General features: G+C 44.8%; 1 protein-coding gene across 1 annotated transcript in view; it reads right to left on the reverse strand.

Moving 5' to 3' along the window:
* Window positions 1-9,457: 9,457 nt before the first annotated feature.
* RBP2 (retinol binding protein 2, cellular) overlaps window positions 9,458-22,664 on the reverse strand; it is a 30,413-nt gene continuing 17,206 nt past the window's right edge. Inside the window, exons 3-4 of the mRNA XM_006846617.1 lie at window positions 11,017-11,118; window positions 9,458-9,508 (exon numbers count right to left, since the gene is read on the reverse strand). Of these exons, the coding sequence (XP_006846680.1) occupies window positions 9,458-9,508; window positions 11,017-11,118 (153 nt within the window). The remainder of the gene's footprint in view (window positions 9,509-11,016; window positions 11,119-22,664) is intronic.

Genomic DNA, 22,664 nt, shown 5'->3' on the forward strand with positions numbered 1-22,664 from the left:
TTGTAGTATCTTTTAGGTTCTTTATTTAGTTTGCAGGGGCTTCCTCTGCCTCCCACCCAATCCAACAAGGGGGAGAGACAGTTTGGACGGGGAAAAGGCATGATAGTGCTTCTACTTCTTAGGGATGTGCATTTGGACATGCTTGTTAACACTTCCAAGCCTCAGACTCCCTATTTATAAAATGAAGATGATAACTACTTTGTAAGGCTGTGAACCTTGGAAACAAGATCTGTGATAAGAGGGTTCATGCCTGCTTTGCTTACCACTATATCCTCAGAAGTATGGCTGGATTGCTCCTTAGAAGTAAGGATGGGGAGACTTTGTCTCTCAAACTTGGAACATGTTCAGGAAGGACCAGTGCCTGGAGAAGAACATCATGCTTGGAAATGTAGAGAGTCTGAGAACAAGAGGAAGCCCTTCAATGAAACGATGGGCATGGTGGCAGTAGCAGTGGGCTCAAGTGTAACAATTGTGAGGATCATGCAGGATCAGGCAGGGTTTTGTTCTGTTGTGCATAGGGTCGCTCTGAGTTGAAACTGACTCAATAGCGCCTAGCAACAGCAACAACATATCCTCAATGCCTGGCCACAGGACCTAGTTTATAGTAGATGCTCAATAAACGCTCCTTGGACGAACAGGTTGATGAAGAAATAAGTCTGCCATTGTACACATGTACTGGCACCAATTATGAGATCAATGAACAGTTGCTGGCTGACTGAGTGTCTTCAATGCAGGCAGACAAGGGTGAGAGATACCTGCAGACACTGGATGTGACAGGATTCAGGATAGCATTGCCTGTGCCCTTGTGGAGGTTATGGTCCAGGAGGATGGGAACAAAAATGAGCAATAATTACAACTCATTAGGTAATTGTAACTGTGAAAAGTACTGCAAAGCAGAGGTTCTGAGTCACCAGGTACTCATGTTCATACATATGCACAGTCTCATGCTCATGTGATCATGTGAGACCACTTGCCCAGCACCCTGGCCTGTCAGGTTGAGTTTATTCCAAAGACCCATGCTCTAGAGAAGTTTAAGGAAGGTTTTCATGGCCTTTTAAGCTTAAAACTATAAACTTGGATAAAGAAAACATTTCTATTGAGTGTTTAAACACTTCATTGGAGTTAAAAGCAACGAGCTTTAATGAAAGAGTTCGTTTTGTTCTAATTCAATAAGTGCTTTCTTTTAATAGCTCCATTGTCCTTTAAGATTTGGATTAAGGTTTGACTGCATTTGGAAAAGGTCACATTTGCCCATTGAATGATGGCCACATTCAGAAAAGCAGCTCCTTGCCCTGGAGAACTGGGCATTCAAACCCTGTCTGATTGGATACTTTCTGGTTGGATGCTTTCTTCCATTCTCATTTTAAGGCTCAATTTACTTATTTGTAAAATGGGGGTATCATTTCTACTGTGCAAGGTTCTGGTGAGAGGTATGAGGGGGAAGTTGTGTATACAAAGCACTCCCCTTTCTGAATCCTATTCATTCTGTAAAACTCAGCTCAGACAATTGTGTTGTGGGATGACTTTCCACGCTGGGCTGGGCTAGGATCTGTCCTCTGGATCTGTGTTCCCACATTCCTGGGCATGCTCTCTATCTGGCTCACTTGTAATGGCCTGAGTCACTCACCTATGTGTCCACTGTGCCATTTGGTCTGAGACCACTCCTCTCCCTTTTATTGTCAGCATTACATTACAGGTAACTACATTTCCCAGGATTCCTGGTAGTAGGCTTCAGACTGGGTTCCACAGATGGGCATTGGGGATCAAAAGTGGGAAGAAAGGGTGTTCATTTGCCTCTTCCTCGCTTTTCTGTTTTGGGTGTACTTTGGCAATGGCTACTTCTCCTCTGCCGGCTTCTCCCTCCAGGATCCAACCCTGCCTGGCAATACTGGGTTCTGGGCTCTGGTAAACCCATTTACTTTCTGTGTACCTCTCTCCCTAATGGAACTGACAGAATATTGCTGTTGTTAAGCTTTGAGCTGCTTTGCTGTCTCCTATTGGCTTCTCAACTTTCCTACCTTCTTATGTATCCAGTTCCCTGTATTAATTTCCCTCCATGTGAAGTGCCTAGCATAGTTTCTGTTTCCCTAACAAGACTCATACTGATGCCTTTTCTGTCACCAGCCTGACACAGGAACTCACCCAGAACAGGATTTCAGGAAAGTCTCTTTGGCCGAGTACAGTTTTGATTCTAATACTCTGAAAGAGTTGGAATTTTGCTCACTTTTTCCAGGTCTTCCCTCAATCTCTCCTCACTTTGCATAATCAGAGCATCCACAGCATGAGGAGTAACTAACATGAGGACCAGTCCCAGAAAATCCATGACCAGATCTTTGAAGTTTGGGAGAATTTGTCTATTTCATTTTCTCAAGCCCAGCTTCCAACTGTATCCATTTATATAACAAGTGTAATCAGTGAGCCAAAATTAAATATCCCCAACCTCTGCCCTGCTAATCAATCATAAATCATGAGTGAAAAGAGTAGGTTCAAGTAGAAAAATCAGCTCCCAGAGGCCCACTCTGTCCATCCGCACTGCAATGGTTGTTTCCACAGAAGCAGCAACTGGATCCCCAAGCCATGAGGATAGCAAAGGAGTCGCTTCTAATATATCCTATCTGCAACAGAATTAATCTTGAAGGAGGCTTCAAGTCAGTGCTGATTGAAGTAGAATTAAGTCTGATTTCAAAGGACTGAGAAGGAATGAGTCAGGGGTCTGGAGCCTGCTGGGCATGTCTGTGTGTCCAGGAATGGGGAAGGCAGTTTTTTCTCTGTCAGGGACCCCCTAGCTCAGCCTCTGGAGACAGACCCGCCTTGGCTCATGCTTGCTCCTTTTCAGCTCTGGGATCTTGAGTAAGTGATTGACCCAGTCTGAGTCTCAGTTTCCTCATCTGTGAAATGGCCACCTACACAATAGTGCTATGACGAGGAAAGCGTTCATATAAGGACAGAGGAGATGTTTAATGAAGACTCAGACCTATTACTCTGACAGTGTTCTTTGCCTTGAACATGAAATAAGCCCCCTTGAGTGTTTGTGTCTGCACTTCCTCTGCCTTTTCTGAATTGTTGCTGTTGTTGATAAGTGCCCTTGAGTTGGTTCCAACTCATAGCGACCTTGTATAGTGTCTCTGACTGGTGTATCTGAGCTGCCGACCTTGTTTCAGTCAGTGCTGATCCTACAACATCACACCAGGAATCCTTCTTTTGACTTAATTGTATTTAAACACACTGTCAACTTGATAGGCACTGGTGGCATAATGAATTAAGCCTTAGTCTGATAACCTAAAAGTGAGTTGTTCAAATCCACTAGCCAGCTGCTCAGTGGGAGAAAGATGCAGCACTTTGCTTCTGGGAAGATGTACAACCTTGAAAAGCCTATGAAGCTATTCTATTCTGTCCTAGAGGGTTATGATGAGTCGGAATCGACTCAACAGCAGTGGGTTTTATAATTATTTTTCAGTGCTTTAGAAATATAAAAAAGAAATGAGAGAGAGCCCCCGGAGTCAGCCTTAGTTGCCGCTACTCTGGCTGCGGTGGGCTCCTTTTTCCTGCTCTCTTCCTGAGGAGCAGAGTGTCAACAAGTCTCTCCTCCTCTCCACTCCTCTCCTATCTCAGCTCTGGCGTTTTCTTCTCCCTCTCTCCCTTCCCTCTCCACCTCTTTCCTACTCTCTCATCTCTCTGCTCCCTCCTCTTCTTCTTCCTTCTTCCCACCTTCTCCTTTCCTTGCCTCTAGTCACCTCATTGCCCCCAGGCCTCTCTGGTTGTCAGCTCTGGCCCCAGTTCCCTTCTTCTCTGCTCCCCAGCTACTAGAGGCTAGGAGATTCATACAGGAGTAACAGGCAGCCATTGAAGAGTGGTAGGGAGATGACAGATCCTGTGCCCCTCCACCTTTGGGCAGCAGGCCTACCCCAACCCCACCATCTTCCTTCTGCATCCCCATGCCTCCTGCCAATGCAGAGCTGTGTGGCCAACTCTTCTTTTCACCCTTCCCCAAACTCAATACTGCCTTGATCTCACCTCATCCATTGCCAGGCCCCTCTCATATTCCTCCTTTCCTTTCTATCACCACGCCTCAACCCTGATGGTTCTGCTCTGAATCACAACGTCCTCTGAACATGTGAACCTGAGTCTGCCCTGCCACATATCACTGTATGCTCAGAAGCCTGCATTGGCTACCCAGAACTTCAACTGGGGCCTAGCAAGGTGCTCACAACCCTCTCTCGTCTGAAACAACAACCTTCCCAGCTCTAACCCTCCTCCCTCCCACTATGTTGTTGTTGTTGTTATGTACCACGAAGTCGGTTCCGACTCAGCGACCCTGCATAGGGTTTCCGGGGCTATAAATCTTTACGGAGCAGAAAGCCTCATCTTTCTCCCGCGGAACAGCCGGTAGTTTCAAATTGCTGACCATGAGATTAGCAGCCCGATTCGTAAACACTCCGCTACCAGAGCCCCTCCCACCGTACACATGCCTAATTCCCAACTATCCCAGCATCCTTTGCCTCCATCTTTGCTCAAGCCGGTTCCTTTTTCAACTGTGCCCTCTGCCCACCATCCACTGATATCCTCCAGGGGCTAAATGGGACATCGCTTTCTTTGAGCTGCCTTGCTTTCATGTCTGAACTTGCCTTCAGGGTTCATCCGACGCAGGCAAGGGCCCTATACAGCATTAACCAGAAAGATGGTGAGGGGACAGGGGGATGCACACATGGGGTCTCCATGAGCTGGAATGGACTAGGACAACTAACAACAACTACCCCCTAGGAAGTATAGTCTTTATGCCTCAGTTTACAGATGAGGAACATGCAGTCTCAGAGATGGAAAGTAACTGCTACATAGTTACACAGCTGAAGAATGGTAGATGAACCAAGGACTAATGCCAAAGTCCCTGATGGAGCCATTCTGCAATGTTGATTATTTGTGAGCCTGGGTTTTCATATATTTCTTTAATTTTAAAGATCATGCTCCTGGGTTGAAAGCTTAACTCCAACCCTTTTCATGATCCCACCTGGAGATGGGGGTCTGAGGCTCTGGGAGTCCTTCCCACCAGCCACCTCTTCTTCCTGAAGAAGTACTAAAAAGTGAGGTCTTTGGCTCTATTTCCAGTCAGGCTTGTCAATGCTGTGTCATGGTTTGGTTCTGAAATGGGTTGAAGGAAACGAGGTATGAGGCAGGTGACTTGACCAACCTTATCCACAGTGAAGGCAGGAGTGGAAGGCGAGCTCTGGCTTTGAATACACACATCCATTGCCATGCAGTCAATTCTGACTTACAGCTACTCTACAGCCAGCTCAGAGTCCTGTTGCACTGTGGGCTAGGCAATGGGCTGCTAACCACAAGGTTAGTGGTTCAAATCCACTAGCCACTCTGAGGGAGAAAGATGAGGCTGTCTGCTCCCATAAAGATCTAGTCTTGGAAACCTGATCAAGCATCACTATAAGTAGAATTGACTTAATGGTAGTGTGTTTGGTTTTTATGTTGTTGTTGTTTAGTGTCCTTGAGTCAGTTTCAACTCACCTTGACCGTTTATCGTGTTTCTGAGGAGTGGCTAGTGAATTTGAACTGCCAGCCTTGCAGTTCAAACCAACCCTGCAGTACAGTGCTTATCCTAGAGTGCCACACCAGGGCTCCAACAGCACAGAGTAAAATTGTCCCGCAGGTTTTTAAAGCTATGCATCTTTATAGAAGCAGGCTGCCATATCTTCCTCACCAGGAGTGACTGCGGTTCAAACCATGAACCTTTCGATTAACACTGAACACTTTAACCATTGTGCCACCGGGTTTCCTTCTGGCTTTGAATAAGTATCTCCCATTCCCCTACTTCCCAGTTCATATGTATGTATCTTTGAAGAACCATCGGTAGGAGAGTGAGCATAGTCATGTCACGTCTTTGATACTACGTTGTTGTTGTTAAGTTCCATCAAGTCAGTTCTGACTCATAACGACCCTCTATAGGGTTTCTGAGGAGAAGTTGGTGGCTTTGAACCACTGACCTTGTGGTTAACAGTCCAGTGAGTATCCTATAGCACCATACCAGGACTCAGAAATCAAATCGTTTTGTGGACAAAACTTACTGAGAATATCCTACTTTGGAAATGGAAGTCTTAAGTTATACTGTTTATCCATACTCGATAAAGTACTCTTTGTGGGTAAGAAATTAGTGTGGTGTTTCCCAAACACTCTACAGACATGCAGCCCCCTGGTGGTGTTATAGGATAAGTACTGAATTGCTAACGATAAGGTTGACAGGTCAAATCCCCAGCTGCTCTGTGGGAGAAAATGAGGCTTACTGCTCCTGTAAAGATTTGTTGTTGTTGTTAAGTGCCGTCAAATCTATTCTGACCCACAGAAACCCTGTATAGGGTTTCCGAGGAGCAGCTGGTGAGCCTGAACCATCAACCTTGCAGACTAGTGCATTAACTCACAGTCTCGGAAACCCTATACAGGGTGGTTATGAGTGGGAACTGACTTCCTGACAGTGGGTTTGATTTTATTTTTCTCTGCAGACATGAACTTCTGTTGGGCGAAAAGGGATCCTGTGGGTTAAGTCAGGCTTCTTTGCTGCAGGATTTTTCAGAGCTTTAAAAACATGAATTATCATCATGAATTTCTAAGAAGAGGATAAAGTTCTCAACATTTTGAAAGTTCATTTGGCCATTCACCTTTTCACAGGATCTCTAAGGACTAACATCCCGTAGAATACATTTTGCAAAACCCAGGATCAAGCATTACTAATAAATACTAACGCCTTACGTCACTATAGTGCTTTACAGTTCGATCCTTAAAGACATCTAAGATCTGATCTCATTTCATAGTATTTTCTTGTGGGACAAAGGAGCAGATCATTGAGATTGGTGGGCAGGGATGGTGGGAGGAGCAGCAGGTGGAAGTCGGGTTCCTGGAGCAGCTTTGGGAAAAGGTGGGACAAAGGAACCCCTTCATTAGTTCCTCAGCTCAGCACCCCAGTCTGCCTCAGGAGATGGGGCCTGCATCTTCTAAGGAGTCTCCCGATCTTCCTCACTGCCTCTCACTGGCTTGACCTGAGAGTCCCCTAAGTCTCAGCTGGCACGAGGCTCCAGCCAGGCACTTTCTTAGACTTATTGGGCCAGGAACATAGGCATGGTTGTTGGGGGCCACAGCTTACGAGGTGGTCCTCGGAATGGCTTGAGCCAAGGCTAACCTGGCCACCGGGCTGGATTGCAGAAATTCTGTCATCTCCTAATTCCATTTAGGATGTCCAAGATCAGTGAAAGTGTGCCAGGCCTATGTGCCACTCTTCTCAGGGTAGAAGAGTGCTCTTAAAGGTGGTATTTATCTGATGATGGGATTCCAGGTCCCCTGCAGAGGTGTAAAGGAGATGGTTTTAACCTACAGTGTCTTCCCTGCACCCCAGCAAGTGCTCCACCATAAGTCTGTCCCCATTAAGTGCTCTGCCCTTCTAGGGGAATTACCTCCTTGTGTATCCAGCAGGAAATAACAATTCTGTTCAGAATAAGGAAGCTAATGTTCTGAAAGCACCGGGAGGCCTTAGAAGTATTAACCTGCTGCTACTTAGCATCTGCTCACCTGAATCCCTGCAACTGTAGAGGAAGTGACTCTGCATAATAAGCAGAGCTAGCAGGTCTTGAGCCTTTGCCCATGATCCAGGCTCGGCTCCAAGCACTTGATTTGTCTTAACTTGCTCAGTTTTCACAATGACCCAGTGGAGAAGATGCTCTTTCTGTTTTCCTCATTTTCTACAAGGGGAAAACTAGGACTGGGAAGTCCATAGTAATGCAGCTAAGAAGTGGAATGACAGGACTTGAACTCAGTCCACATGGCTCCAGAGTCGACAGAAATCTGCATGGGGCAGTGATGGAGAAAATATATCGAGGTCTCTGCAATGCAGCCAGTCTGCCCAGTGCTAAAGGCAAATGGCCTGCCTGGGCCAAGAGCAGCTGGCACGGCACAGCTGCCAGAGGTCTTCATGGACCCATAAGGCAAGTGTGGATTCTAAGGCATATGCTCCTTAAAAGAGAAACTTAGAGAAATGAATGCATTACTCAACAGAATAAATCTCAAATTGGGGATGTTCAAGAAACTGAAAACAAAGGGGAAGAAGTGGAGGAAGGGATGTTACATTGTGGGGTTATAATCAATGGCATGAAACACGATGTCTGTAAATTGTTGAATGGGAAACATGATTTGCTCTTTAAAGCTTCACTTGATACACTTAAAAAAAAGAATTTGTGGGGGATGCTGTGTGGGCCAAAGACTGTTTTCTAGGTATAACAACCTCCCAAACAAACATACTAACACAACACAAATAAAACAAATAAACAAACAACAGATAAACCATATAAAAGGTCAACATGCAATCAAGTCACCTCTTCTGCCTGTGGGTAGAACTGACATTGAACTCTAGAAATGTTGTTGATGTTGTTAAGTGCCATCAACTTGGTTCCGACTCATAGCGACTCTGTATAGGGTTTCTGAGGAATGGCTGGTGGGTTTGCACCACTGACTTTGTGGTTAGCAGTCCACTGCTTATCCTGCAGCACCACATCAGGACTCCTTAAACAATATTACTGTTAAGTGCCATTAAGTGGATTCTGACTCACAGTGACCCTATATAGGGTTTCTGACCTTGAACCACCGATCTTGTGGTATAAATCGACCTTGGATTCCAGTGCATTAACCCACAATGCCATACCAAGACTCCAGCTCTAGAAATAAAAGGCGGTATATCAGAGGGAGGGAGCCCTGATGGAGTACACAACTACGTGCCACTGCAGTTTGAACTCACCTAGTACAGTTCTGGTGTGGCACTATGGGCTAATGCACTGGGCTGCAAAGTCATTTGAACCACAAGGTTGGTGGTTCAAGCTCGCCAGATGATCCTTGGAAACGCTATACAGGGTTGCTTTGGGTCTGAACCAACTCGCCAGCACTTGACAACAACAGTGACTCTGTGGGAGTCCTGGTGTGGTGCTGTGGGATAAGCTCTTGACTGCTAACCATGAAGTCAGTGGTTCAAACCCACCAGCTTCTCCTTTGAAACCCTGTACAAAAGGACTTAGAAAGTCAGAACTGACTTGATGGCAATGAACAACAACAATTGTTCTTCAGGAGAAAGACCTTGCAGTGGGACCCTATAAAGATTAAGGTCAAGAAACCCCATGGGGCAGTGTTACTGTCATATGGGGTAACTATGAGTTGAAAGAATTTGGTGATGCACACCACCACCAATAGTTATAAAGGACTCCAAAATATAGGAGTGTTTTCTGTTTCTTTATATCTAATTTAATGACATCTTTCAAAGAAGGAAGACTATGTTTACCATGTTACATACATATCTATGTTGAAAATTTATTCAGACACTGTGATGGGGCCCAGGGTTGGGAGGGTCTCCATGTCTCCTTCCTGAAGTCGATAGAGAACTCTGAGTGGAACATGTGTTCAGCCAGCTTCCTGTGTGACATCACTTCTTCTTGAACACTTGACGACACACCTGGCCACTGCAGGTCAGCTCCTGTAATATTAAGAAAGCGGTGTGAGTAGGCAGTGGGCCTGGCCTTCCTTCTGCCTAGCCCCCTGTCCCCTTGGTGTCTGTGAGTGGGCTGGTGGGGGTGGCCAGATTAGAGGACGCTTAGTTATTCTGGGCAAAGTGTATTTTACAGATCCCATCAACTGACATGCCCTACAGGTAGCAGTAATTTGGTTTTGACATTTGAATTGAGCCTGAACAACTATAAACATGAAAATTGCTAAGGAATTACCCTCTTGGGTGGGATTTCACCTAGTCCTGTGATTAAAGTATGACCTAATTTATAATAAGCCATGAAGAGGGTTTGGTAGGAAAAGCATTTGAAAGTCAAGGGCTTGGGAAGATGCTGACTAGTGATCCATCCTCTACCCTGTGGGTTGTGTGGCCTCCAGGATTATTGGTGACTGAACCACAAAGACAGGGTCTGAGCTACTGCCAGTGTAAGACCAAGTCTTAATCAGATAGAGGAAACCATCTGTCTCATCAGCACCTCCTTATCAGTGGTCCTTTGAAGGAGGAGAGAAAAACGTGAGTGTGGGGACGCGCACCACGATCATGACAGGTGGCTATGAATCCATTGTCGCAGCCACGGAAACCAATGGCATTTGTACTGCAATTTAAAAAATCCATCATCTCAACCAGAGGAGCTAGGGAACAGCTTCAGTGGAGAACCACAGGGAATGTCTCACGTTTGTCACCAGGTGACATTACTTCTGAAAATAAGGACCTCAGGTACAGCATGGCTGGCTCTGAAGGGCACCATGGTGACCTGAAGACTGACATTGGAGTCTGACTCCACAGGTGAATGAGTGAATGACGATCCATTTACGAAGGAGCCATCCATTAAGTGAATAAGAAACTTAAGGCACGCATGAATGAATGCGTTTTCACTCTTTGAATGCGGGGTTCATAATTTGCCTTGAAGACTGAAGAATGAAAAATTAAGTTGTCTAGCTAGATGTCATTTATTTAAGGATACCAGCAATTGTTCCTACTGCTGTGTTTTACTACTAAATTTACCTAAACTATTTAGGGGTCCTGTGGACATACCTTATGATGAGAAGTCAATACCTGTGGTCTACACGTAATTCCAGACCCAGATGCTCCCTCCCTAGCCCATCCCTCCTCTCTTCCAGGCTCCCACAATTGTGAGAAGGCTGGGGTACTCTCTAAGGTGTCTTAGCTCTGGGTTCCTATTTCTCCCCAGCTGGTCTTTAGCAGGTTACCTGCATTTCTTCTTGGACCTTAGCTTCCTAACTCAGCATTTTGAATTTTCCTTTTAATTGCAGCTATTCACAGAAACAACCATATAGATTTCTTCCTGCAGAGCCCAGAGCCAGATGAAAATGGTTTTCTACCTGTATGACCACACTTTTGGTTGGAGCTCAGTGGAAAAAAGCAGGGCCATTTTTCTTGTCACAGAGTTTAGTGAGGTGAGCACAGTAGTTTGTTTGAGCACAGTGGGTAGGAGCTGGGTGGACCCTGGAACTTACCAGGTACAGCTTGTCCCCCTCGACCCACTGCTTCCAACCACGGTTCTCCTTCTCCCCCTTCTGCACACACACGAGGACATCACCTTCCCAGGTCACCAGGGACTGCAGCGACAGATCCACAGGCAAATCAAACAGATGTTTTGCAGTGCTGAACAAACCCCAACCTGTAGCTAGCTGCAATTCCGGCTGCCGTGCCAGGACTCCTGCTGGCCCAGGGGACAGGGTCTCAGCCTGGGCCAAGCCATGACCTTCCCAGTCTCATTCCACCTCACCCTCCATTCCAGCCACATGTAGGACTCCTTGGCTCCTCTGTGAGGAATCCTGAATTCCATTATTTTAAAAGGAATTCTACTCTTCTATTTTGTGGAGTCCTGGTGTGGCATTGTAGAAGAAGCACCGGATTGCTAACCGCAAGGTCAGCAGTTCAAACCAACAAGTGACTCCCTGGGAGCCTTATACAGGGTCACTATGAGTGGATGAAAATTAACAGTAATGCTTCATTTTACCATGTGGGTAAAAAGATAGCATTTCAAATCAGTGGTGGGTAAGATAATAAATTTGACTACGTGGCAATGTAAAATTTCTGGGAGGGAGAAAGTACCACAAAACCAGTAGGTAAATAATAATCTGGAAATAAAATCTGATTTCCTTATATCTAAAACTCAAACCCAAGCCCTCTGCCACCGAGTTGATTCTAACTTCTGGTGGTGGTTATATGCCATGGAGTCGGTTCTGACTCATAGCGACCCTATACAGGGTTTCCGAGGCTGTAAATCTTTACAGGAGCAGAAAGCCTCATCTTTCTCCCATGGAACAGCTGGTAGTTTCGAACTACTGACCTTGCAGTTCACAGGCCAATTCGTAACCACTATGCTACCAGAGCTCCTTAATTCTAACTCATAGGGACCCTGAATAGGACAGAATCGAGCTGTTCCTAAGGACTCCAGTGAACCAATAAGGAAAATCAATGAAGGACATGAACCAGTGGTTTACTGAGAGGACAAAACAACAACCAAGTGTGACAGATGACTTTTAAGTATAAGAAAGGATAGTTAACATCACTTTTAAAAAGAGAAATGCAAATTAAGACTTTGTTTTTCAGATGCAATTAGTTAAGTGACTAAAGATCAAAATGTTTGGTAATACATTGAGTTGCAGAGTGTTGAGAAACAAGCATTCTCCTACTTGTCTAGAAAAAGTACAATAAGCTGGTATCCATTTTTTGAAGGGTGTTGTTGTTAGGTGCCACCGAGCCCATACAGACTCATAGCAACCTTATACACAGCAGAACAAACCACTGCCCGGTCCTGGGCCCACACTTGAGCCCATTTGAAGGGTTGTTGTTGTTAAGTACTGTGGCGTTGGTTCCCACTCATAGTGACCCTGCACAGGGTTTCCAAGGCTGCAGATCTTTATGGGAGCAGAAAGACTCAACTCTCTCCTGTGGAACAGCTGGTAGTTTTGAACTGCTGACCTTGAGATTCGCAGCCTGATTCGTAACCAAGGAGAGGGTTTAAAGAAGTTGGTGGAAAACTGGAATGAAAAGATAATGGGATTTTCCCACAAAACTTTGAAGCCCTCTCATATCTACTCTTTGACTTAGAAATTCCACTTCTGAGAATTTAACGTCAGGAAGCACATTGTGAGGACTGTCCACTGCAGACAGTAAGAGAGGCAGGGAAGCTGCCCAGCTACGCAGGATAAAGTGGGTCTTCTCCTGGTCCCTGGCTTCCTCTGGGCGGTGATGCCAACTGCTTAGCAGCATAGAGGAAGCAGTAGAGATGCTGAGTCCATGTCCATGGGGTACAATGTACAAGCAGGCTGAGCTGGCCAGCAGGTTGGAGAAGCCACATTCCTACTGAACCCCATGAACACTCAAATTCATGCGCATGTTTTCACAAATTATATAATTCCTCGAAGTCTTCCTATTTCTTACTTCTCTCTCTCAGCATCTGCCTAAGGTCCCTGGGTGGCGCAGTTTACAGTTGAAACACTGGAATGACTGTAGGATAAGCAGTGGAGTACTAACCACAAGGTCAACATTTCAAACCCACCAGCCACTCCTCAGAGATCCTATATTGTTAAGTGCAGTCAAGTCAATTTCAATTCATACCAACCCCGTACAGAGTTTCCAAGGAGCGGCTGATGAGTTTGAACTGCTGACATTGTGGTTCAAATCGGCCTTGTGGTCCAGTGTTTATCTTACAGTGCTATACCAGGATTGTTATGAGTTGGAATCAACTTGACGGTGCTTAACAACTAATGTAGAGGTTGGGGTTTGAACACATACAGCAATACAACAGAAGAAAGGCCTGGTGATTTGCATCTGTAAATATTACTGTCAAGACCATCCTATGGGACAGTTATACTCTGTGCCGCATGGGATCAACATGAGTCAGAACTGACTGGATGATACTGGGTTTTGTGCTTGCCTTGGAGTCTATTGTTGTTGTTGTTGTTGTTAAGTGCCGTGGAGTCGGTTCCAACTCATAGTGACCCTGTACAGGGTTTCCGAGGCTGTAAATCTTTACAGGAGCAGAAAGCCTCATCTTTCTCCCACAAAACAGCTGGTAGTTTCGAACTGCTGACCCTGATGTTCGCAGCCCAATTCATAACCACTACGCTACCAGAGCTATAGGGGTTGCAAATAATTGATTAGCTCAGCTGTTAGCCAAATAGTTAGACGTTTGAGTCCACCCAAACACAAACAAACCAAATCTACTGCAACAGAGTCAATTCTGACTCACAGCAACCCCAAATAGGGTTTCTGAAACTGTGAATCTTTACGGGAGCAGAGCGCCCCATACTGCCCACCTTGTGCTTAGCGGCTCGGTCCGTGCTGCCCTTTCTCGAGGCTGACCCTGGCACTAGTTGATTTTCTTCCTAGTCTGTGCAAAGCATATTCCACCTCTATGAACAATATTATGCTACGGGCCAATTGTTTCCTTTCCTCTAGATCTTATAAACCCAACAATTTGTGATAAACTAGCCTATGTGTATCCTTTAGGTTTTTTGTTTTTTGTAGAAGCCTGTTTCCTACAGATTGTTAAATCTACCTATTTCTAACATAATATTTGACCTTGGCAGCATTTTATATTTTTTATGTACAATTTATTCCTTCTCATTTTACTCCCCGATGCATCGCAGCATTGTTGTTACAGCAGAGGACTGGAAGCCTCATAAATTCTGTCAGTGGGTGGCTGATTAAATATGGTGTGGTTCATCCTTGCGAGTCAGCCATTGCAAGGAGACAGCAGTTCTCCACTTATGGAGAAGAGCAGTCTCCATGGTGTATTGTTCATAAAAACAGGGAGCAGGGCCATGTGCACAATGCAAGAAAACAAGGACAGGGCAGGGGCTGGGGAGGGGGGAGGCTACATGTATGTTTGTATATGTAGGCAAGAGAAATACTTAACAACAGAGATCTTCAGAGAAGGAACTGAGGGAGTAGGGACAAGGATGGGAAGGAAACTTCGGATTTTACCGCTTTGATTGTTTTTAGACCATTTGTGTGTGTGTATCATTGTTGTTAGTTGCCATCGAATTGGCTCTGACTCACGGTGACCCATGGGATGCTTCCTGCTCCCACACCATCCTCATGGTCACCAGCATGCTTGAGTTCAAGGTAGTCTTCTGACCCAGGGGGCTCATCTTCTAGCACTATATTGGACAATATTCTGTTGTCATTGGTAACAGTGTGTTGACTGACGTATTTTTGAAAGTAGATCGCCAGGTCTTTCTTTCTAGCCTGTGTAAGTCTGAAAGCTCTCTTGAAACCTGTCCACCTTGGGTGATCCTACTAGTACAGATAGACCTCAACTTAAAAAGGGGTGCCATTCTGGTAATTTCATTATAAGTTAATTCTGATATCAGTTGCATCTCTCTCTCTCTCTTTCTAAAAAATTTTTTTCATTATTATTGGCATTTACAATCAGTATCGTTCTAAATCTGATATCTTAACATCTGAGTCGCTAGTGACCCATAGCAACCTGTATAGGATTTCCGAGGAGCAGCTGGTGAGAATAAACCACCTGTCTTGCAGTTCAAATCAACTTTGCAGTCCAGGGCAATAGCCCGTAGTGCCACATCAGAATGCCACACCAGAACTCTGAGAATGATCACATTAGTAAATTGCATGCTGTAATATTGTATGTAGTACATATTACTAATGCTCCTGCTGTTGTTAAGTGCTATCAAGTTGGTTCTGACTCATAGTGACCCTATGTAGGGTTTCTGAGGCTGTACATCTTTATGGAAGCAGAAATCCTCATCTTTCTCATGTAGAGTGGCTGGTGGATTCAAACTGCTAACCTTACTATTAGCAGCCTAACACATAACCCACTACATCCCAGGGCTCCTTTACCAATGATAAAATATGCCAAAAAACAACAACAGATGGTCATAAGTATGGTTCATCATAATTTGAGTAAGTCATAAATCGAGACTGGCTGAATTTGAACTACTGGTGGCATAGCTTCCAGCATCACGGCAACATGCAATGTGCCACAACAGGACAAACTGTCAGGCAGGTGGAAGCTGCGTGGATTACGATCCACCAAATTAATTTTCAAATAAAATTACACATGTTTTCAAAAGAAAAAATAAGTCTCCTCCTTCGGGGCCATTCTTTTTTCTTTGAATGCCTATAAGAAGCTCGATTCAAAGACTATACTTGCTCCTCTGGGAGAGAGATGTTGTCTGGAATATTCCCTGATGTTTTCCAGCATCAGTCTTGGACTCTGACCCAGTTCCCTCCCAAATAGATGAGAAAGCCTGGATGACAAGGATTTCTATCCACCCCCCAACCCTTATAGACTTACAGATCAGGAATTTCTACTCCCCCAACCCCGTATAGACTTACAGATCATGGATTTCTAGTCTCCCATCCCCAACCTCATATAGACTTACAGATCACAGAATATATGTTGATTGGATTAAAGTCTGACTCCCCCAATAAGCTGTTATTGTTGTTAAATGCTGTGGAGTCAGTTCCAACTCGTAGTGACTCTATATAGGGTTTCCAAGGAGCAGCTGGTGGATTTGAACTGCTGACTTCATAGTTAGAATCTAGTGCCTATCTTACAGTACAACACCAGGGCTTCCAGTTAGATCTATGAAAGAAGAGGCCATGTCAGTTGTTCTCGGTGCTTCCTCACACTCGGAACAGTGCCCCACATATACAAGGTGCTACTGAGTGTTGCTGAGTGAATCCATGATTGAAACAGAATCTTAAGGTAAATCCACAGAAGGAAATAAAGGAGCATGTGTCTTCTTCAATAATAATCATTGCTGATGCTATAGCCAGGCTCCTTGCCTTTGTTTCTGTGCATTCACCAGAGGGCATGCCCATCTAGCTGTGTGGACACTATGTGACAATTGTCCATCTACATGGCTATCCTCCCACAAGTGACTCATCATTTTATGTCTTGCTCCTGACATAGGCTTGGCATGTGCTAAGGGCGTAGTGACTTTTGTTGAAGGGAGGAAGGAGAAAAATGTTCGTGTGCAGGGGCCAGACCTCATCTTCTATTTTAATAATCCATACTGAGTAGCAAGATGAAAAGTTATTCTGACCCCAGAGTAAATTGGTTATCAATGAATCATGAAAATTCCTACCATAGTACAGCCTTGCTCCTCCATAAATAGACAGTGAGAAGCAGAGAGAAGAGACTTGCACAATTCAATTTGCTTTTCGTCGATGCCCTTCATCCCTGTATCAGAGGAGGCTTTAAAGAGGCTCAGTTGCCTTAAAGGATCCTGAGGTTGAGGATATGGATATAAGGAGGAAAGCCATGGCTTCTGAGTTGTGGATGAAGAGGAGAACAGCCCAGGGATGAATGGGCTTGCACACAGTTACAGAAGGAATTTGAGCCCACACTGGCATGTGTGGAATACCAGGAAACACTTCACTCTCCTGTCACAATGTCCATGATTAAAAACAGCTCTTTGTGGTAAATTGGATATGAATTTATCGACATCAATTTTATAGAAGTTGTTAACTGAGCTTTAGGGACAGGAATGGGGGTGGTGGTGGTTATGTGCCGTGGAGTTGGTTCTGACTCATAGCGACTCTGTACAGGGTTTCTGAGGCTGTAAATCTTTACAGGAGCAGAAAGCTTCATCTTTCTCCCATGGAACAGCTGGTAGTTTCGAACTGCTGACCTTAAGGTTCACAGCCTGATTCATAACCACTACACTACCAGACAGACTACCCTAATTCTTAGAAAATACATTCTAAATTATGTACGTGTTAAAATAACAAATTGCCCAGACAATAAATATACTCCTCCCCCTACACACACACTTATGTATCAGACAGAGCATGTGCAAATGATAGAACAAATAGTGTAAGATGTTAACAATAAGTAATTCTGGATAAAGGGCTATGGGTATTCTTTGTTATATGCTTGTGACATTTCTGTAAATTTAGAATCACTCCCAAATAAGATTTTTCTTTTTTTAAAAAAGGAAGATTGTTGTTAAGTGCCGTCAACTCACAGTCCCTATAAGAGTCCCTATATAGGGTTTCTGAGGAGCAGCTGGTGGGTTTGAATCACTTACTTTGAGGTTCAAACTGACCTTGTGGTCTAGTGCTTTATCCTACAGTGCCACACCAGGACAGTCCTTTGAATTAAGAGCATTGGGGGACACTATTCTGGTTGCCACAGAGTCAATTCCAATTCATAATGACCCTATATAACAAAGTAAGGTTTCCAAGGCAGACTGATGTATCTGTCTCCCACGGAGAGGCTGGTGGGTTTGAAACACCAGTTTTTTTGGCTATTAGCTGAGCACTTAACCACTGCCCCACTAGGGTTCTCTGGAGGATGCTATGAGCTTGTTGCTTAGTAGACAGTGAGTAAGGCAAGACTTACTCCTCCTGCCTCAGTGCCCTCGTTCTCCAGCGAACCATGAGTGCTTCCCCTCCTGCAGTCTCACCTGACTCCCTGGACGCTTCCTCTGGACTCCCATGTCTCTTCTGGACATCACACTGACATTTTTGGCTCTAACTGCCAAATTCTATATCTGCTTTTCCCCACCTTTACTCTCTTCCTCGCTCTCAATTACTTACAACTGACCTTTGAACAACATGGGGGTTAGAGGCACTGGTACCCAGAATAGTCGGAGAGTCTATGAATAACTTTTGATTCTTTGAAATGACTGCTAATCGCCTACTGCTGACTGCCAGCCTTACTGATAAGACAATGAATTATCATGTATTTTTCATGTTATATGTATTATGGGCTGCACCCACACAATAGCTGCATTTTCCATATGAGATGAACAAGTATTTCACAAAAAGTGCAAGGTTTTCACGCCTGCTGGTATAGCTGCGGCGATGGCTACGCAAATTTCCTTTTCCTTTTTACCATGGCTCCTTACAATGGGTTCATTTCTCCTGAAATGGCAGCTGCAGACCTCAATCTACAGTACGTATCAAGCAATTCCACTTTTTATTGCAAGGTCATGACTTTCTTCTGCTTCTTGAGATCACTTGCAGCATCACTAGTGACACTTCTTATGGTTCCCATGGTGATATTTAAGGTTTATGGTATTAACATTGAACACGATGAAAAACTGTGAGAGCCAGGAAAGATCACTTTTTACTGTGATGTGCAGTTTGCTGGAGAGATGTCCTGCTCTCGCAGAGATGATTAGCTTCACACAGTGTTTGGGTTTTTTAAAATTAGTGTATAAGTGGACCTACACAGCTCAAGCCTTTGTTGTTCAGGGATCGACTGTATTTTTAAAATAGAGATATAATTCAAATACCATAAAGTTCACCCTTGGAGAGTGTATAATTTAGTAGTTGCCCTTATATTTATAAGATTGTACAACCATCACTACAATTTAATTCTAGAACGTTTTCATCACCCCCCAAAGAAACCCTGTATTCCTTATTAGCCTCTCCTCCAGCCCCTGGCAACCACTAATCTACTCTCTGTCTCTATGGATTTGTTTTCTTGAACATTTCGTATAATGGAAACATACAATATGAGTCTGGCTTCCTCTACTTAGCATAATGTTTTCACGGTTCATCCACAGAGTAGCATGAATCAGTATTTCATTTCTTTTTATTGCTGGGTAATATTTTACTGTATGGATAGCAACTACTATCTTTTACTTTACTTTGGGGTAGTCTGAGTATTTAAAAAAAAACCTATGGAACAGTTCAGGGAGTGTGGCGGTTCTGTAGGATAAGCACTGGACAGAGAACCACAAGGTCAGCGGTTCAAGTTCACCAGCCACTCCTCGGGAGAAAGATGAAACTTTCTGCTCCCACAAAGATTTATAACCTTGGAAATTTCATACAGGATTGCTCTGAGTTGGAATGGACTCGCCAGCAACATGGCGCAGTTCTGCCTCTGACCCATAGGGGACCGCCGTGAGTCAGAATTGACTCAATAGCATTGGGTTTTGGTTTTGCATAGTTTGAAAAAGGCTTTACATCGTTTTCGTAAGAAGTCCGGATAGGAAGTTAGGGATGCGTATGAAATGCAGGAAGACAGAAAGGGGTTCCCAGGCCCCACAGTGTGGTTCCGTTCCAGCTTTACACCTAGCAGAGAACAGGGCACTGCTGGGCCCTGTTAAGTCTCTGCTACACACCCACCCAACACCTACCTCTCCTCCAAACTAACTGAGAATTTTAGAGCGGTTTCTGAGAGTGACCAAGAACTGAGAACCCTGGAGAACCAGAGTGTAAGGAGGCCTCCACAGGCATGCAGGTCAGGATTGACAATAGAAATGAGTCAGGAAGACAGACTCACCCACCCTCTGGCATCTTCTTCCAGCTGAAGAGGTGGCAGGAAGTAGGTAGAACCAAGGGACCCTGCTCTATTGAGAACCAGCCCTTTGTGGAGTCTGGGGAATCTCTGCCTGGGTATCACAGCCTCCACTACTGTTGTGTACATGTGACCGTGTATTTTTATTGACCTTGGCTTTTTGCTGCAGGCAAAGCAGAGACAAGATATGGACAACGGGACTCGTCTCTCTGTGGAGTTAACAGTTGGTCATAGATAGAGGACCAGTCTCAGGGGGAAGGATTGTGGAGAGGCAAAGGAAGAGTTGTTGTTGTTAAGTGCCATAGAGACTCAGTTATGACCCATAGAGACCCTGTATAGCTTTTTCTACGAGTGACTGGTAAGATTGAATCACCAGCCTTGCAGTTCAAAACAACTTTGCAGTCCAGCACATTAACCCACAGTGCCACACCAGGACACCTAGGTGTTATTAAAGAGTAGGTGTTATCAGACAGACTCCTTTAAGGGCCAGGAAGGGTTGGAAGGACATGATGTATTTCACACAAGTAAGTTCTCAACCATGAAAGATGATCAAAGGACAAGTCAGAATGGACCAATCTGCTTTTAAAGAGCATTCTGCCCCCCCCCCCCGCCCCAACACACACACACTGAAGTGCGAGGAGAGATGAATCATGTTGAACTGATTCAGTTAGGACAGCAAAGTGATGCAAAAATTCCGAGACAAATTTTCCAATCACTGCTGGTGTCTGATAGATCAGTCTTTCAGCTGCACAGTTGAGAAAAGCCCCACCTATCCATCATCCCCTTGGAGAAGGATGCTACGAGTGGATGGTATAGCCTGGTAACCTTATGTTCTCACTCCAAGACTGCTCTGATGAAAGAATTTCCAGTGCTTCACATATCCTCACTTTAGCCAAAAACACTCAGTGTAACTCAGCCTTGACTTGATGGCTGAGATTATCGATGTTTCAGAACAACTTGATTGAAACGTAAACTATGTCCCGCTCTCTTAGCTTTAGAGTCATCACCACACAATGAAAACAGCTTTCCCTCCCCATCCTGGGACTATAGCCAGCACACATGCTTCCAGCTTTGGGGGAGAGTTGAGAGCGCTTGTTTTGAGACATCTCCTGGAAGCACAGAGTTCTGCAGGTGGAGACAGTGGGCTTATGGGAGATGGAAGAGAGGGAGAGTGGAGGGCTTTTGGGTGGGTGTATCTATACCTGCTTCCTAGTGATGTCCCAAGTGGCTGACCCTTGCCTCCCTCAGTCTGGGAATCGACCTGGTTGCTGAGTTTGGCACAGAGGGAGTAGATGCTATGAATGTTTGAACTGCCTAAGCATTCCTCAACGGACAGTGAGAGATCAGTGGCAACCACAATCAATGAGAAGCTGGAAACCCTTCTAGTTTCTGAACCGTGCAATCCCTGCAATTGTTGCTGATGTGAAGGGTGTTGCTGCTGTTGTCAAGTTGACTCCTAGTAACCCTGTATAGAGTTTCCAAGGAACGACTGGTGGATTTGAACCACCCACCTTGCAGTTAGCTAGCGGTTAGCAGTCCAGTGCTTATCCTACAGATTCTGACATCATTTAGACAGGAGTCCCTGGGTAGCGCAAACATTTGATGAGTTTGGCTATTAACCAAAAGGTTGGAGGTTTTAATTCACTCAGAGGTGATTTGGAAGAAAAGCCTGGTCTACTTCTGAAAAAAATCACCCATTGCCTGTGGAGCACTGTTCTACTCTGACACACATGCAGTGTCCATGAATTGGAGTTGACTATGACGACGGTTTCATGTAGTCATTGACTGTTTTTGTTTGGTTTCCATTAAGCCAAGCCAAACCAAGTCCATTGCTATTGCATGGATTCTGAGTCACAGTGATCCTACAGAACAGGGGTAGAGCTGTCTCACAGGGTTATAGAAGGAGACGGCCACATCTTTCTTCCCCAGAAGGATTGGTGGGTTTGAACTGCTGACCTTTTAGTTAGCACCACCAGGTCTCCTTTTGGTTTGCTGGCATTTAAAAAAATCTTAAATCAATTGACATCATCTAAAATTTGAGATATCGCACATAAGAATCTCTCATTTCTCCTGAAAAGATGAAAAGCGGCATTATGAGGCTCTCATTCCTGCATGGCAATACTTGGCAGCAGCCGAGAAGTGCTGTTCCCTTTAAATGAAGCTATCTTATCCACTCCACACTTCTTGTACTAGCACATCTTGTCCTTGTCACTTTGCCTGCCTAGCCCATGTCAGTATATGAATTTGAATTCCCTGTTCTGGGGGAGCAGTGCTTAAGTGCTCAGCTGCTGCCTGAAAAGTCAGTCGTTCGAACCCACCGTTAGTTCCACAGGTGAAAAATGTGACAGTTTGCTTCCGAAAAAATGACAGCCTTGAAACTCCTGTGGCACAGTGTCTTATAGGGTCGCTATGAGTCAGACCCCATGTCAGTGGGTTTGCTTTGCTTTGGTTGGTCTTAGACAACCCTTTCATCCCTCCTTTGCTTATAAGCTCAGTGTAAAGCCATTTGGCCTCTTCTTACTAAACCTTCAATAATTGTTTGTTGTCAACATCATTAAGGAGCTCTGTGGCACTATGGGATAAGCATTGGACTGCTAACTGCAAGGTGGGCAGTTCAAACCCACTAGTCACTCCTTGGGAGAAAGATGAGATTGTCTACTACTACTCCTGTGAAGATGACTAGTCCTGGAAACCTGGGAGTCAGAGTCGACTTGATGGCAGTGGGTTTGATTGATTTGATCACCATTAAGTCTATTCTGGTTCCCCTTTCATGACCCCTGTCAGGTTATTTCTGTCATGTATTCCGTTGTAAAGCAAAATAGCCTTCCCTGCCCACAGAGCGTCTGAGTGACAATGCCAGCCCGT

Source organism: Chrysochloris asiatica, unplaced genomic scaffold (assembly GCF_000296735.1).
Source record: "Chrysochloris asiatica unplaced genomic scaffold, ChrAsi1.0 scaffold00028, whole genome shotgun sequence".
Taxonomy (NCBI): domain Eukaryota; kingdom Metazoa; phylum Chordata; class Mammalia; order Afrosoricida; family Chrysochloridae; genus Chrysochloris; species Chrysochloris asiatica.